The sequence below is a fragment of the Procambarus clarkii genome, chromosome 57, assembly GCF_040958095.1.
Source record: "Procambarus clarkii isolate CNS0578487 chromosome 57, FALCON_Pclarkii_2.0, whole genome shotgun sequence".
NCBI lineage: Eukaryota > Metazoa > Arthropoda > Malacostraca > Decapoda > Cambaridae > Procambarus > Procambarus clarkii.
Window position 1 is genome coordinate 18,042,171 of NC_091206.1, and position 15,680 is coordinate 18,057,850.

A 15,680-nucleotide genomic window follows, 5' to 3' on the forward strand; every position below is an offset into this window, starting at 1 on the left:
ACCGTCAACACATCAGAGTTTAATGGGGGCTTCAGTACTCTGCGAATGTCGATGCTTCCCATGTGTCTGTTGTTGGTGGTGGGCGGACGCTGGGGGTGGTAGTTGTGCTGGTGGTCGGGGTGCTGGTTACCGTAGAGCGATCGCCACAGTCTACAAGGTATGACCAGTTGCAAATATTAAGGTGAACGTCGAAGAACGTACCAGGTGCGCAGCTGAGGAGGTAAGCGACTCCGTCCGAGCATTCACAGTACTGACTGCAGTTGTCCTCCACAGGATAATACTGAGGTTCTGTTGGATAGGTTGAGAAAGAGGTTAGTATGTATATACTAACATACATATTCATAAGTGTGTTAAAAATGCCTTCAAACATTCAAACGGATATATGACACTGCCCGTACACACAGGGATGGGAGTAACACAACTTACCTGGGTCATCTGGCATGTGACACTGTTCTGATATGGAGTCGTCGCAGGGCGGCCCCATCTGTGCTGAGACCAGAGGAGCTGAGAGTAGTCCCTCCACCACCAACATCAACAGCGAGAACTTCTGCAAGAAGGTCACAACATCATGTAAGAGGCGTAACTGGCGATGTTAAGAGGAGTTTTGCACGAAACATTATACTAACCCAAACATACACAAACATTTCCCTTCGTTCATAACACCGACACAACATCCTTTTAGCGTCCTGTATTATACTGCTCCTTGCACGTATGTGGAGTATTCCGAGGTGTCTTTGGACTAAGGTACAAGTTTATTTCTCCTCAAGATCAGCACACGTTATCACCGTCAGCGCCACAATCAGCTCTACCAGCATGCGTGCCGGGGTGGCAGGTGGTTGTCGAACCTCTCAAGTTCAAGTTCAAGTACGTTTATTGGGACAATAAAATACATCTCAAAGGGGTAGCTTAGGCTATTTCTACATTTCTACCCCCCTGCGAACCTGTCCTCTTACAAAGAACGTCGCTTTTTGCTCGAATGTGTTACTCAAGTCAAAAATCGTCGTACTAGAAAACGGAAGCGGCACGCGAAAGCCCCGTTCTGTCCTGTTTTCTGTTTTGGGTCCTCTGGCTTAGCCTGTTAGGATAAGAGAGGACACTTTTAAATTAAGCGTTTTCTTGACGTTTTGAAACCCTAGGAGGACGGGCTGGGCGGAGACACTGTTGAGGACTGGTGCTGCCGGACTACTGACCTGGCAACTAGTTATACTGGCATGATCCAGAGTTGGTCTTGAGTAACATCGTCTAAACATCATTAAAAGGAGCTTTGCCTCTGCCCAGTGTCCATCAGAGAGAGAGACCCGCAATCTATTGAACCGTAACTCTGTTAGCTTTTCCGGCAGAAGATACTACCTTCTAGACTTTGCCGGTCTGGAAGGTTCGGTACTAGCACACCGAGCGATGATTGCTCGTTAGTCATATTTGGACTGCTGCTGCTGTTGTTAGTGCGGTTATGCCATGTGTTTTGTTAGTGACATGTCATTAAGTAACTCTAAAGTGAACGGTTCCCACGAACACGTGAATGATGGGAAGAACAGTGCTCACGAACACGTGAACACGTCTGTATCGTGTGCGTGTGTGTGTGTACTCACCTAATTGTGCTTGCGGGGGTTGAGCTTTGGCTCTTTGGTCCCGCTTCTCAACTGGGTAGGTGTGTGTGTGTGTTTCTGTGTGTGTGTGTGTGTGTGTGTGTGTGTGTGTGTGTGTGTGTGTGTGTGTGTGTGTGTGTGTGTGTGTGTGTGTGTGTGTGTGTGTGTGTGTGTGTTGTACAACTTTATTGAAAACACAATAAGAATACCATACACTATAAAACATAAAGTCACCGCAGTATCGGGGTGGAGTCTCACCATAGTTGCTGCACTTGCACAGGCGTCCAGTACGACTTCTGTCAACAGCGAGCCACACCTTATATACTGCCTCTCTTTTCCCCGGACACTGCATAATGGTCTTGCCCTTGAGACGGGTTAAGGCTGATAAGACCAGGTGTGGGAGGCTCCTGGGAGGGTCCTGGGAGGGTGGTCCTGCTCGGAGGGAATGGGGAAGGGGTCTAGTGGGAAAGGGGGTGAAGTCTGGTTTGAGGTAATGGCAGAGGGTAAGAGTAATTGAAGGGAAGGGAAGGGGAAAGGAGGTGGTTCAGGAGCCTGGACATAGGGGGCACTGAGAGGTCTAGTGGAAGGGGGTTCAAGGCGCTACTAGTAGGGGAACGGGGTTACGTAAGGGGCTGCTGGGGGCAGCTTGAGCTACAGGGCTTTGGAGAGGAGGGGAGAGAGGGGTGATAAGGTCATTTTTTGGATTGTGTGGGGGTGGGGAGGTAAGAGAGATTACTTGCAACCTTGAATTCTGAGAAATATATTTGTTCATCCAGGGTGTTCAAACCCGTTATCTCGTGCCTACTCACTTCCGTTGTCGACTAACGATGCGTGTCTATAATGTTCACCATCATTTATAGGTCCCTTTGGCACAGTGGTCTACGTCCTCGGCTCGAAAGAGAGGGACCCGAGTTGAATCCCCAGGCAGTATAGAAACGATTAGGTTTGTTTCCTGATGCCTCTGTTCACCTGGCATTAAGATAGGCAGTAAATCCATGGTCGTGTTGGTTGCGTCCCGAGGACGTTCAGCAATTGGTCTAGCCGGGACCTCGAAAACTTTTTATTTTTTGTATACGCTGATTTTCTTCCAGAGACGTGGCCACTCTTCTACACAGTGCTAACCAACACATATATACTCGTCTGTCTAACGTAGACAGGGTTAGAGATATGTAGAGATACTATTTGCAGAGATAGAGATATTATTTGCAGAGATAGAGATACTTCCACATGAAGTGCAGTGTGTAGCTGAGCACTCAACCAAAGAAGGCGACTGAAGTGCTTTTTAAATGCTAACTACCATATTATACCTTCCATTCACTTGGCCTCTAGGAGACTCGAACCGTGGACCCCACGCTTGTGAGGCCGAAGCTCTATCGACCGAGGTATTGAGTGGTCTTAATAAGGAAAGATTCCAGAAGCGATTACTGCTGCCAAATTGAAATTTTGGACTTTCCCTTGACTACTACTACTACTGTAGCTCAGAGGAATTACTGACCCACGTCCACCTCATATAAATCGTTATCCAAACTCCCGTGGATATAAACATTCCACTCACTTGGGAACCAGGAGACTTGTACCATACTGTATATACATTTTCGCTTGTCCTATATAGATGAGGCTAAAGTGCTACTTCAGTTCGTAGTGAGTTATTGAACACTCGACCACAGTCGAAGTACTTTTATTATGCCAACCAGTATACATACAATGTATACATCTCCACGTCTATCTTATATAAACAGGGAGAGATAGATATATGTAGACAGTGTCACCCACACCACTTCAAGACCCCGAACCAACACACAGACAGTAGAAGCAAGAACATAGGCATTTAATAGCCTATTAATACCCATTATGCCATTCATCCACTTGTTTATATACATATATATATATATATATATATATATATATATATATATATATATATATATATATATATATAATAATAATAATAATAATAATAATAATAATAATAATAAGCCATAAGCGAAGCTGAAAGCCACTTCATTTCTTTCATCAACTTTGATTTACGTTCATCGAGGGTGTGAAGCCCTTTGTCATCCACATGCTTGGCCATCCACTGCAGCAGTAAAGAAAGAGATGAACAATGAGTCTTTATTTACGTGGCTACGCTGACACCTCGTGGAGCAGGTGGATGAGTAATAGGAACCACAATGGCGAGGTTATACATATTTCAGTTAAAATCTTATTCATTTTTCAGTGGAATTACGTGTACTGGAGCGGGGTCGATCCCGTTGACCTGGTCGGGTCGGCATCATATCTCTAAATGACAAATCCAAGAACGTAAACAGAAATGACGATATTCGATGGGGGCACATATGGCATCTTAATGTATTTCAACACATCCCTTATCTCTGGCTGTCTCTCTCTCTCTCTCTCTGTCTGTTTCTCTGTCTGTGTCTCTGTGTATGTTTCTTTGTCTGTGTCTCTGTGTATGTTTCTTTGTCTGTGTCTCTGTGTGTGTTTCTCTGTCTGTGTCTTTGTGTGTGTTTCTCTGTCTGTGACTGTGTGCGTGTGTGTGTGTGTGTGTCTGTCTCTCTCTGTTTCTCAGTGTCTGTCTCTGTAACTCTCACTGTCTAACTCACGTGACTTCTCTGATTGTGTCTGTCTTCTGTCTCTCTGTCTCCGTGACTCTCATTTTCTCACTCTGTTTCTGTCCTTCTCTTTGTCTCCGTGTCTTTCTCTGTCTCCCTGTCACTCTCTGTGCTGACATTAGACTTACTACAGTTTTCAAATAAAATTTACCATAAAATATATGATTCTTCAGTCAAATGAGGTTAAGAAAAAAAATTGCTTTATTTACTGAAGGTTTGAATATTGTAAGGAACACATATATGAGTGAATTTACTCACAAAGAACTCGAGAGTTTCACGACTCACTCCAGGTATGAGTGAGCTGATAAGTTGAAGGGTGAGAACCGGCGTCATACTGAACTTTTCCCAGAGAACTTGTTGCGTCGCGAGGGAATTATCCACATGTTCAGACAGATAACTGGGCTGGGGGAATTTGTACGATGATTAAGGAGGAAGTGCCAACAGAGTAGAGACTCTGAGTCTGGTCTCGACAGAGAAGCGACCCAAACAGTGACACAGGTCCTAACAGCAGTGGGACTCAAGCAGTGACATAGGTCCCAACAGCAGAGGGACTCAAGCAGTGATCCAGGTCCCAACAGCGGAGGGACTCAGTGACTCAGGTCCCAACAGAGTATGGCGTCTGAAGCAGAACCTAAAATGTATGCAATATGGCTGAATCAGCTAGAATTGAATAACCAGACGTAGATGAGAGGAAAATGAAGAATGGAACCAAATTTGGAGTCTTATATTTTGAGACAAACTGAATAACATATCGCTTACATAAATATTGAATAACATACGCTAAGACATGTCTTGGTGTCTCCCCAATGTATGGTGGCTCGGTGATCTAAATGTCTCATGACAATTAACGCCAAAACTGTATGATGAAACTAATATAGACTAAACTAAAAATAAATGTTTATAACACCTCATAATTTATGAATTACAAGAAACATTACAGTAGTATGAATAACAGCATTACAGATGTGTATCGATACAAAAAAAAAATCTTCAAAACTTACTTTTTCTTTATTATATTAGATGGCTGAAATATAGTTTTTGTGTAAGTTGTACGAGAGCCAATATTCTGCTTGTATATATTTATTTATTTATTTATTTATTTATATATATACAAGAAGGTACATTGGGTTTGTGAGAATACATTGGATAGTACAGTATTTACATTCTTGTAAAGCCACTAGTACGCACAGCGTTTCGGGCAGGTCCTTAATCTAGCAGATAATTTTAAGTAGGTAATTTCAATCAGAATTGATGAATGATAAAGAGTGTAGATGAGATTAATTTCATGTAACTCGCCATGAACATCGTCTTGATGTATTTGTTAATTTTTCTTAGATATCAAAGAATTGGATAGACTTGCCCGTTGTCGGGGACAGTAAGCCTGTATATATATGTTCATCAAAGCCCCCCACAAGGCTAACTACCGACCTTTCCAAGGATACAACCCACGAGAATTGCCCAACTTCCTGGTACCTATTTACTATAAGGTAGACAGAGGCGTCAAGTGAAAGCTAACGTCCCTAACCCCTCTCTGTCCGGCCCTGGGTTTTGCCCGGGTCCCTGGAGTACGAGTCGACGACGAAGTCTACTATCCTACAGGACCCCTGTTTTGCAGCCCCTTTCGCATGGATTCTATGCATCTTCCGCCTGTAATTGGAGAAAGATTGAATGAACTCAAGAGCGATTAATTCGATAATTAAAAATTATCGGTCCAAAATTATTTCGATGCTACGGGATTTCTGGTGTGTAATGTCGGGAACATGTCCTTCGTGCTCCAGCCAGGAAGACACCCCCAGAGCATCTCTTTTTGTTGACCAAACCACACACTAGAAAGTGAAGGGACGACGACGTTTCGGTCCGTCCTGGACCATTCTCAAGTCGATTGTGGTCCATGAATGGAGAATGGTCCAGGCCGGACCGAAACGTCGTCGTCCCTTTCTAGTATGTGGTTTGGTCAACATATTTCAGCCACGTTACTGTGACTCCTCATCTGCATTTCTTTCTATGTGGGCCAAGGATTTACGAGGTGCGTTCGTGACTCCAGCGTGCCCTTAGACGCTACAAATCTTCCACTTCACTGTTGTTGTTCCGCTTCCTAGACGGAGCTGGTGTGAGGGACAACACCAGACTTGAAAATCTTCGTTCTTCGCAACACTTTCTACGTGTGACACTTGGATGGTTCTTGGTGATGGGTGTGTGTGACACCTGGATGGTGGGATACAGGTAAGTTGGGATGTCAGTGACATTCCATTGCATTTAAAAACATATTCAGTTTAATGCGGTTGAAGACATTTTCACAGAACTAGTTATAATACAAAGAGTGAGTTGGTGTGCCAGCATGAATCACAAAGGTGCTGAGGGCACATAACAGAGCCCGTCCTCATAAGATTTCCCAACGTCAACAAATTGTCGTACTAAATTGCCCTCTCCTAACCTACCAGAGGACCCAAAACAGAAAACGGGACAGTATGTAAATTCCGGGAGTCGCTACTATTTTCTAGTACGACAAATTTTGGCCTTAGAGTATACGTCAAAATGCGACGTTCTATTAGGAGGACAGATTGGGCAATAATTCATCTCTGAACAGTGCTCGAAATGTAAAAAATGTCATGTTGACTTGTATGACTCTCTCCAGACTCTGTTCTTCCTTCATGTTAACGTATTTTGTATACGTTATTTTATACAACGTTTAAGTAAAGTATTTTTCAAAATGTGTATTTTGGAGCACCAAGAATCATTCTCATGGCTTCATTCCGTATTCTGGTTTGTTCAGTGTAGAGTTGGAGAAGTTAATATGATGCAAGACAATCAACGAAGGATCTAATAAACATCATGTAAAGTAGTCAGGTTTATTTAACATTGATACCAATATTCTTACGAGTAAGCATTTTCAAAGGTTTAAGTCTTTGAGTCAATGACGTGAGTCGTTTGCAATGACACAGTTGATATCTAGTTCAAGGTATTTGTATTGTCCAATGGAAGGTTTCATTGTATTGATAATTTACTTTGAAAAGTAAATGGACTTTTCTTGTTTTTATATAGGAAAGACTGTATAAAATATTCTGGTGTCAAATTAAATATTATTTAGATATACGTTAAGTCATAATGAGAGGTTCGTGAGAAGTGCACTGATATATATATATATATATATATATATATATATATATATATATATATATATATATATATATATCAGTGCACTACTGATATAGTAGTGCACGTTAGTTGTGAGGGTAACGCGTTGGTGTTCGGCTGTTTAAGGCTAGGGGTATGGCCTCGTCACATAGTTATAAAAAAATAGAAAAAACTGGAACTTCGTCTGTGGTAAGGTAAGGAGAAGACACACAAAACACAAGTAAACTTTAACAATGAAATTTTAATTACGTTAAATAAATCAAAACATGAAAAAATGGACAAACAAATTCTTATAATAAAATCAATCAATCAAAATAATAAGAATAATTAAATGACACAATGAAAAGTTACGTTAAGACAAAATAACAAGAAGTGCAATACAAAAATAATTGTGAGGTGCTGGAATATTGGCTTTAAGCTACCACCTCTCTCAGTACACGCTAACGTCTAGCCGGGAGAAGTGTTAACTGTGGAAGCACTGAATATTCTGAGGTCTGAGGTCGTGGCGACCCCAGACATCAAGTAGTATGGGGGGGGGCGAGTGCAGTTGCAGCCAGACCGGCGACCAATCAGCGAGGAGCCGGCAGCGATCAACAGGTAGTTTGGCGGTTTGAGTCTGAACAGGTGTCCCTGGCTGCATACGTTTTGCGCTCTGGCAAACCTTGGAGATGTTGTTGTCGTTGTTGGACATTTCTTCCCTAGTAGTTTTATATAGTTTGTTGCGACGTATTTGTAGAGGGAAGAGCAGGCTCAATCTCTTGAAGGAGATTATTGTCACAATATATATATATATATATATATATATATATATATATATATATATATATATATATATATATATATATATATATATATATATATATATATATATATATTTATTGATTTATATATAATATATTCATGCCAAAGTTTCACACATATATATGGATGAGTTAGACAAAATATAAATAGAAGCTGCCTCACATAAGCCAATAGGCAGTTTCTTTCAGTCTTATGACATTATCGGTCGTATCTTCTATTCAGTGACTGGCGGGGAGGTGGTGGACTCGGGCTCGGGAGTGGGACGGTCTCCACAGTCCACAGTCTCAGCCCAGTCACAGACGTCGTCCACGTCGTTGAAGAGTGTGTCTGGTCCGCACTCGAAGAGGTAAGCGACTCCACCGGAACACACGCAATATTCCTTACAGTTGGTGGGCTCATCCAGGTATACAGGATCTGTTGGGGGTGGTTCATGAGAAGGTAAGATACTTCAGAGCTCTCTGGAGGTGGTTTATGAGAAGGTAAGATACTTCAGAGCTCTCTGGAGGTGGTTCATGAGAAGGTAAGATACTTCAGAGCTCTCTGGAGGTGGTTTATGAGAAGGTAAGATACTTCAGAGCTCTCTGGAGGTGGTTCATGAGAAGGTAAGATACTTCAGAGCTCTCTGGAGGTGGTTTATGAGAAGGTAAGATACTTCAGAGCTCTCTGGAGGTGGTTTATGAGAAGGTAAGATACTTCAGAGCTCTCTGGAGGTGGTTTATGAGAAGGTAAGATACTTCAGAGCTCTTGTGGGTGTGATTTATTAAGGGGAAAGGATTCTTAAGAGCCGATGAGGTAGTGGGTTTATGAGAAGTAGGATACATGAGAAATAAGAACACGTTTATTGATATGTAATATCTATCTGAAGTCTATTTTATATAAATATACACATTTATATGGAATGCTCGAAGACGCAAATAATACTTTAACATATCCAAATAAGAGGCAGAAAGGCATTCTCACCTTCTGGATCAGTAGCAGGGCAGTTTTCAGATATTTCTGGTGCGCAGGGGGTTCCCTGCTGAGCGTGGACAACCGCAGCTGAGCACATGCCCACCAGTACTACTGCCAGTAACGACTTCTGTACCAGGGTCAGAAAAAGCATATTAAAACGTTACTACTCTAAGTTACTTCTAGACACCAACAGCAACTTTCCACATCCCCAGTACCAGGTGTTTTCCGGGTCTCTCTGTCTGTATGTCTATTCGCTCCCTCCCCTCTGTCTGTCTGTCTGTCCGTCTGTCTGTCTGTCTGTCTGTCTGTCTGTCTGTCTGTCTGTCTGTCTGTCTGTCTGTCTGTCTGTCTGTCTGTCTGTCTGTCTGTCTGTCTGTCTCTGTCTCTGTCTCTCTCTCTCTGTCTCTCTCTCTCTCTCTCTCTCTCTCTCTCTCTCTCTCTCTCTCTCTCTCTCTCTCTCTCTCTCTCTCTCTCTCTCTCTCTCTCTCTCTCTCTCTCTCTCTCTCTCTCTCTATATATATATATATATATATATATATATATATATATACATATATATATATATATATATATATATATATATATATATATATATATATATATCCCGTAACCTACCATGGTTCCAGCACTCCGGCAGTTCTGTTCTATAGAATGAATGGATGTGGGCGATGCGCCTCACGTTATATACAGAAGATGACAACGTTTTTTTGTGATTCGAGATATGTTCGCCACACGTAAGAGACCCGCCTGATAATGCCAGGGCCGCGAGCCTGTCTGGATCGTTGGAAGGTTATCGGGAGGGGAGTTGTCATGGGTGATGGTGCTGGGGACGGAGGGAGGGGGGTTGTAGATTGGAAATTTTGAGATGGGGAGTGTGGAGAGGGGGGGGGGGGACCCCGCTTTTCGGTGGGGGGACCCTGCTTTTCGGTGGGGGGAGACCCTGCTTTTCGGTGGGGGACCCGGCTTTTCGGTGGGGGGACCCGGCTTTTCGGTGGGGGGACCCTGCTTTTCAGTGGGGGGGGACCCTGCTTTTCAGTGGGGGGGGGACCCTGCTTTTCGGTGGGGGGGACCCCGCTTTTCGGTGGGAGTCGTAGGACTATACTAGCTGGATGGCCAGTCAACTCTTATATTGGGTCTTCATAACCTTCTACAGGTTGATAGACATTACAGCCATCACCAATGTGGACAAATAAAGTATATTTGCTGGTTGGTTAATGAAGTGTTGTGGGTCATATTTGTTTACATTAGGGCCTGAGGGCTGTATTGCTCCCACAAGGGAAGATGTAATGGTATGTGGGGATTGGTGAAGGTTGGTGAGGTTTGGTGAAGGCTGGTGAGGGCTGGGAGAGCCCCACCTGAGTTGAATGACACAGATATACTTGTTTTTCTCCAGGTGATAGGCCTTAAACCTAACACGACACAAAATGAGCTACTTTCGAAGTACAACTTTCATATTTACAAAGGCAAAACCAGTATGATAGTGAGAAGGAATATGGATGCAGCTATCCATCCAGACTCTTTAACAGGAAATATAAACATCCAAGCGAGAGATTATGTGATAAAGGACCACTTTACATTAATAATACAATTGCTATGATCGTGTTACCTATAGAAATATCTCAGAAATCATATCTGCCTGTTGTCCGTTATGCAGTCTGAAATCTCTGACTGGAATTCAGACAAACGTTAGTCCGGGATCATCAATAATTGCTTGCTTCAGTAGCTATGTTTTAAGCTTTCTAGACAAATGCTTTACTACTGTCCTCTCCACAATCTACAAATATTCAAAGTTTAAAAAGTCTTTGGAGCAGGATGACGGGATCGAACCATCGTCCTTCTCCAAAGATTTTTAGAGATAAATCTCGTTATTGTGATCTGATTGTGTATAATAAAACTGACCGTATCTCTATATGACCTGAGGAAGATCGTGGACCATATATGGTGTGCCAGATTGTTGACCAGACCACACACTAAAGAGTGAAGGGACGACGACGTTTCGGTCCGTCTTGGACCATTCTCAAGTCGATTGACGGATTCTAGACCCTATCTTTAGCAGTGATTGTTTCTTGGTCATAACACACACTACACTTGAAGAGTTTACAGGACTTCCATCCAACCTATGCTCCAGCAATGTCAGTCCAAGTAATAGCCGCCACCAAATGTACTTTTGTAAATTTTCACGAGCAATCCAAATGGTATTCTCTGAAAACATGAATCAATATAATTGTAAATTAAAATGTTCTGTACAGTTAGGTCTAGGATAGGTTAGGTAAGGTGTTTTTTCTTCTGTTGGCAATAATTTGTATTTATAGCTCGTTGGTGAAGCATTTCAAGAAACGCTTTTGAATATAGAAGTGGCTGAAACACTGCTCGTAAGCCTTTCAAACAATTTGGTGCGAGAGGTGCTGCAAAATTAGAGATCAATTGACCAATGTTTTATGAGTCAGCCCGTCCTCATAAACAAAGGCCAAAGTTCATTCCATGCACCCGCCAAACCCCCTGTTTATGAACGGTTTACACACGACTCACAACTGATGACGTCCGAACACTTCCGGAACAAGTGCTTCCCTTACGACTTTTATTCGAACCACAGCGCTGTAAATGCATCACAAACGTACTATAAATACAAATAATCGCCAACAGAAGAACCTAAACACCTAACCCAACCAATGCCTAATTATGTACAGTATGCTGATATATAACAATATTAATTTATATTTGAGAAAATTTATATTTTGAATGAACAGCATGTTAAAATTGATGAATGCGTCTTTGGGGTTGACCACTGGATGGAATGGACTTGGTCTGAGGACAGGTTGTATGATGACACAGCTGCTCAGTGACAAGGTTTCCATTTTCCGTTTTAAAAACTAAACTAATTCCAAAGAACTCGAGCTCTGAGGAAACTCTGAGGGCTTCAGGGAACACTTCCTGTCCTCAGATGCCTCAGGGGAGACTTTTAGCCCGCCTGTTTCGAGCTCTGAACCAGAATCTGCAGACTATAGAGGATTGGCCATGGTAGTGAGGATGTCACAACGATAGACCTCGATCGTGGGAAGTGAAGATTGCAGGCTATACTGAATGAACAACTAGTTCAGTAATGATGTACATTGTTATAACCGCTTATGTGAAAATGCTCAGGTTTTTTATAACGAAGAAGTAGCCCATTTTCTTCACTCAGAAATTTACCCCTTATCTTCGGTTTTTGTTCCTGAAATATTTCTTTACCTACTAGAGCACTTCCCATGTCATTGAAAAGTTCACCCCCTTTCATTGTGTACGGTTCATCGGGTCTCTACTATCTTGCTTCTATTTTATTTACCCTCTGGATTGTTTCATGTAAAAGTTAGACAAATATGTGAATGAGTTTGATTGGGTGTAGGTTAGAGCTGCATTGCATAGAGCCAACAAACCTGCAGTTTTTGTCACTATTCACGTATGTTAGTTTTATGTTTTGCTTACAAAATGATGTTTTCCTTATTTCAGAAGCACTGTTCACTTCATATACCCGATATATGTTCTGGAATCTTCACTTGATATACCAGATATAGAAACCTTGATATAGGTTCAAGGCCTACCGACTGCCAATTTAAGACCATAATCTTTATTGTTTCTATCTTCATGAATACCATATTTTTGTCATGACAATTTATCTGTAACATTAATATCATTCATTTACAGATACAACACACTAATCATAGTCATATTTTTTGTTCTATTTATTATTTCCTGTTTGACTTTTGTCTTTAGGCACAATGCAGCGTGGAGGGCCGAGGTTCAGCTTCAGAAAAACCAATAAATTAAATAATTTTCACGGCTCCATTACTTATTGTTTTAGGACATTATACTTTCCTAAGAGATAATATTTATTGTATTTTAGTACATTAATATATGAGGAAGCAGAGGTAGGTACAAGCGTATAAAACTGTCTCCTGGAGGCACTGCAGTAGTCTCCTGGAGGTACTGCAGTAGTCTCCTGGAGGTACTGCAGTAGTCTCCTGGAGGTACTGCAGTAGTCTCCTGGAGGCACTACAGTAGTCTCCTGGAGGTACTGCAGTAGTCTCCTGGTAGGTACTGCAGTAGTCTCCTGGAGGCGTTACGGTATGTCTCCTGGGGGCGTTGGAGGGGACCTCCTTAGCCAGCAGCAAGTCACTCTCCTCAGACTTCCGTGGCGCCTCACTAGCTGATGATGGGTCGATTGCCGCAGTCCACGTTGTCTGCCCAGTCACAGACGTCTAAAACATCGTCAAAAAGCAGGCCAGGATCACACTCGAAGCTCCAGGCCAGACCTCCGGAACACTCGCAGTAGTAGGCGCAGTCGTTCGGGTCGGCCAGGTACACCGGCGCTGGAAGACGTTCAGAATAAAGAGGCGTCGGTCAATGGGGTTCACTAGGATTCCATTATGAATAAATGTAATATTTTGGTGCATCAAGAAGTGTACCCAACTTTTCGGTGTATATACACTCAAGGTTTGCTATGTACGGGAATAAAGATAAACTTTTTGGTTGTTCAGTAGCCCCTTACATGCTTAATTTACTTTAATAAAACAACAGATCAGGGCCAACAAAAATTTTTTCAGCTAAAATGGACAATCTCACACCCATCATTTGTTGAATTTAAGGTTGGGCCTTGCTGGGCCGACCTGACCCTACCAAAGCCTTTACCGTAAATATTTAATTTTGTTGTAATTACCTTCAACATGAATTTATTAGCAGAATTTATTGACATTAGCATGTTAGCCAGAACATGCATCCTGGCTAATTCCTGAGTAGGAACCGAGCCTTAAATGTTCCACATTAACCCAAGTGTTAACAGCAACTCACGTGTGGGATCATCTGCAGGGCAAGAGGCGGATATATCGTCGCTACACAGCTGGCCGTTTGCCTCTCCAACGGCCATCACCAGCAGGCAGAGTCCAGCTACGCCCACCACCAGCAGCGACTTCTGCAGAGTACAAACTATTATATTAGGTCTTATGTAAAGAAAACTATGGAAGAGTCATTATAGGAATGGGAAAAGATTTTGATTATTTTTCACTATATATGACTTTTTCTTTTAGAAGACCTTTGGAGTCCCTAACAGTCTGACATCTGGCAACCATACAGCCATAACTTATAGACCAAATCAGAGTTAATCAGAGTTAAACTAGATTTTACAAATCATAATAACTTCAAAATAAATATCAAATCATAATTTATTTAAGGTTTACTTACAAAAGATAACCATCAAAATAACTTCCAAATAAAAATTTAGATAAGAATTTATCCATATATATATAGAACAATAAATATATAACATTATTTTCACCAAGAAAGTGTTGGCAACAAGAGATAAGATCTTACCATTATTGGACAAGTGTCGTTGAGGGACTGAGAGTATGAGGGGTGTTCGTCAGCTTTTTATTGGTGGGAATGGCCAAGCGTCAGCCATTATCACTGCCACCAACTGCGTACTCTCCTATATATGTCTCTTCTTCTCCCAGTCTGCCTGGCGTCCACACTCTCCTGCACTAGTAAAATGCTGACCTCCAGTGTTTCTTATGTGGATTATAATTCCGTTGATGTATGTTGAATCTGATGAGGAAAGGTTTATAATGTGTTGATTCACAAGGCGGCAAGAGTCGTGGTACGATATGCTGCTGTACCACGCTACTGTTCTGCCCCAGGGGCCGGGTATGTAAATCTCAACATCGGTATATATATAGATAGGATTTATACACTGGTAGGTGTTCTCATCTCGGTGTATATACACACTGAAAGTTTTCTTTTGCCCTGGAAATTACTAAAATTAAATTTTTACTTTACTTTACTATAAATTAAAATTACTTTATTAAATTATACATGACGGTTGGTCAGTAAACTATTGTGGTGGCCTTAATAACCTTAGAAAGGTTGAGAGATCTTAAGGACAACACCAAATCAGATTCTGTAACATTCTTAGTCAGTTTTATATGCTAATCCTTGTCCGTCTTAAATTTTTTGTCAGTCTTTGATTGCATATTGTTTCCCATTTTCACTCTTCTGTTTGTTTTATTGGGCTAATTCTTCCTTTTCTTATAATTATAATTTTTAATGTTCGTTGTATATTTTATAGTGTCTACTGGATAAAACACGTACAAACACACACACACACAAACACACCTATAGTTTTTCTCCTGAGCTAATGGACTCTAATAAAAATCCTTAAAGACACGAATCTGAATGTGGAGCAAGGCAAACGTTGTCCTATAACAAAGACTTCAAACTTTTAAGTTAGTCTATGTGAGCTCGTCTTTTGTTTCCAGAATTCACCATAATGGGTGTTGATTTGAGCTCTTCTTTTGCTGTTAGTATCGATCTGATTTATTGAATTTGTAAACAGCTATACATCTTATAGCATCTGCAATACCTATTCCGGTAATTCTTAACTGCTGACATGCAAATTTCTTATATCATTTTAGCTGCAACATCCATCACGTGTCTAGCAACGAACAGATTATAGTGAATTCTCAACATCTTATATATTTACTAATGCATTAAATGGCAGCTTCATCACGTATAGTCTTGGAGTGGAACGGTATATAGTGCCATCTTGAGATAGCAATCATCTTAGTTA

The 15,680-nt window shown here is 41.6% G+C and overlaps 1 protein-coding gene and 1 non-coding gene across 2 annotated transcripts; both read right to left on the reverse strand.

The window, feature by feature from the left end:
* Positions 1–7,554: 7,554 nt before the first annotated feature.
* LOC123744988 (uncharacterized) lies at positions 7,555–9,857 on the reverse strand. Its single transcript, XM_045725221.2, has 3 exons — positions 9,701–9,857; positions 9,095–9,212; positions 7,555–8,548 (listed from the first exon to the last, which is right to left on the reverse strand). The coding sequence occupies exons 1-3, from the start codon at positions 9,701–9,703 to the stop codon at positions 8,349–8,351; spliced, it is 321 nt and encodes a 106-aa protein (XP_045581177.1). The 5' UTR covers positions 9,704–9,857; the 3' UTR covers positions 7,555–8,348.
* A 3,076-nt stretch (positions 9,858–12,933) lies between these two features.
* On the reverse strand, positions 12,934–14,578 carry LOC123744987 (uncharacterized). Its single transcript, XR_011223131.1, has 3 exons — positions 14,429–14,578; positions 13,910–14,030; positions 12,934–13,431 (listed from the first exon to the last, which is right to left on the reverse strand). It is a non-coding gene; the product is annotated as an uncharacterized protein (transcript).
* Between the last annotated feature and the right edge of the window lie 1,102 nt (positions 14,579–15,680).

What these genes read in the sequence shown, in the direction of transcription:
- LOC123744988 (XM_045725221.2), bottom strand. An exon ending in CCCTGCTACTGATCCAGAAG is followed by an intron (nt 8,549 to 9,094) that starts GTGAGAATGCCT and finishes CACCCCCAACAG; the next exon opens with ATCCTGTATACCTGGATGAG.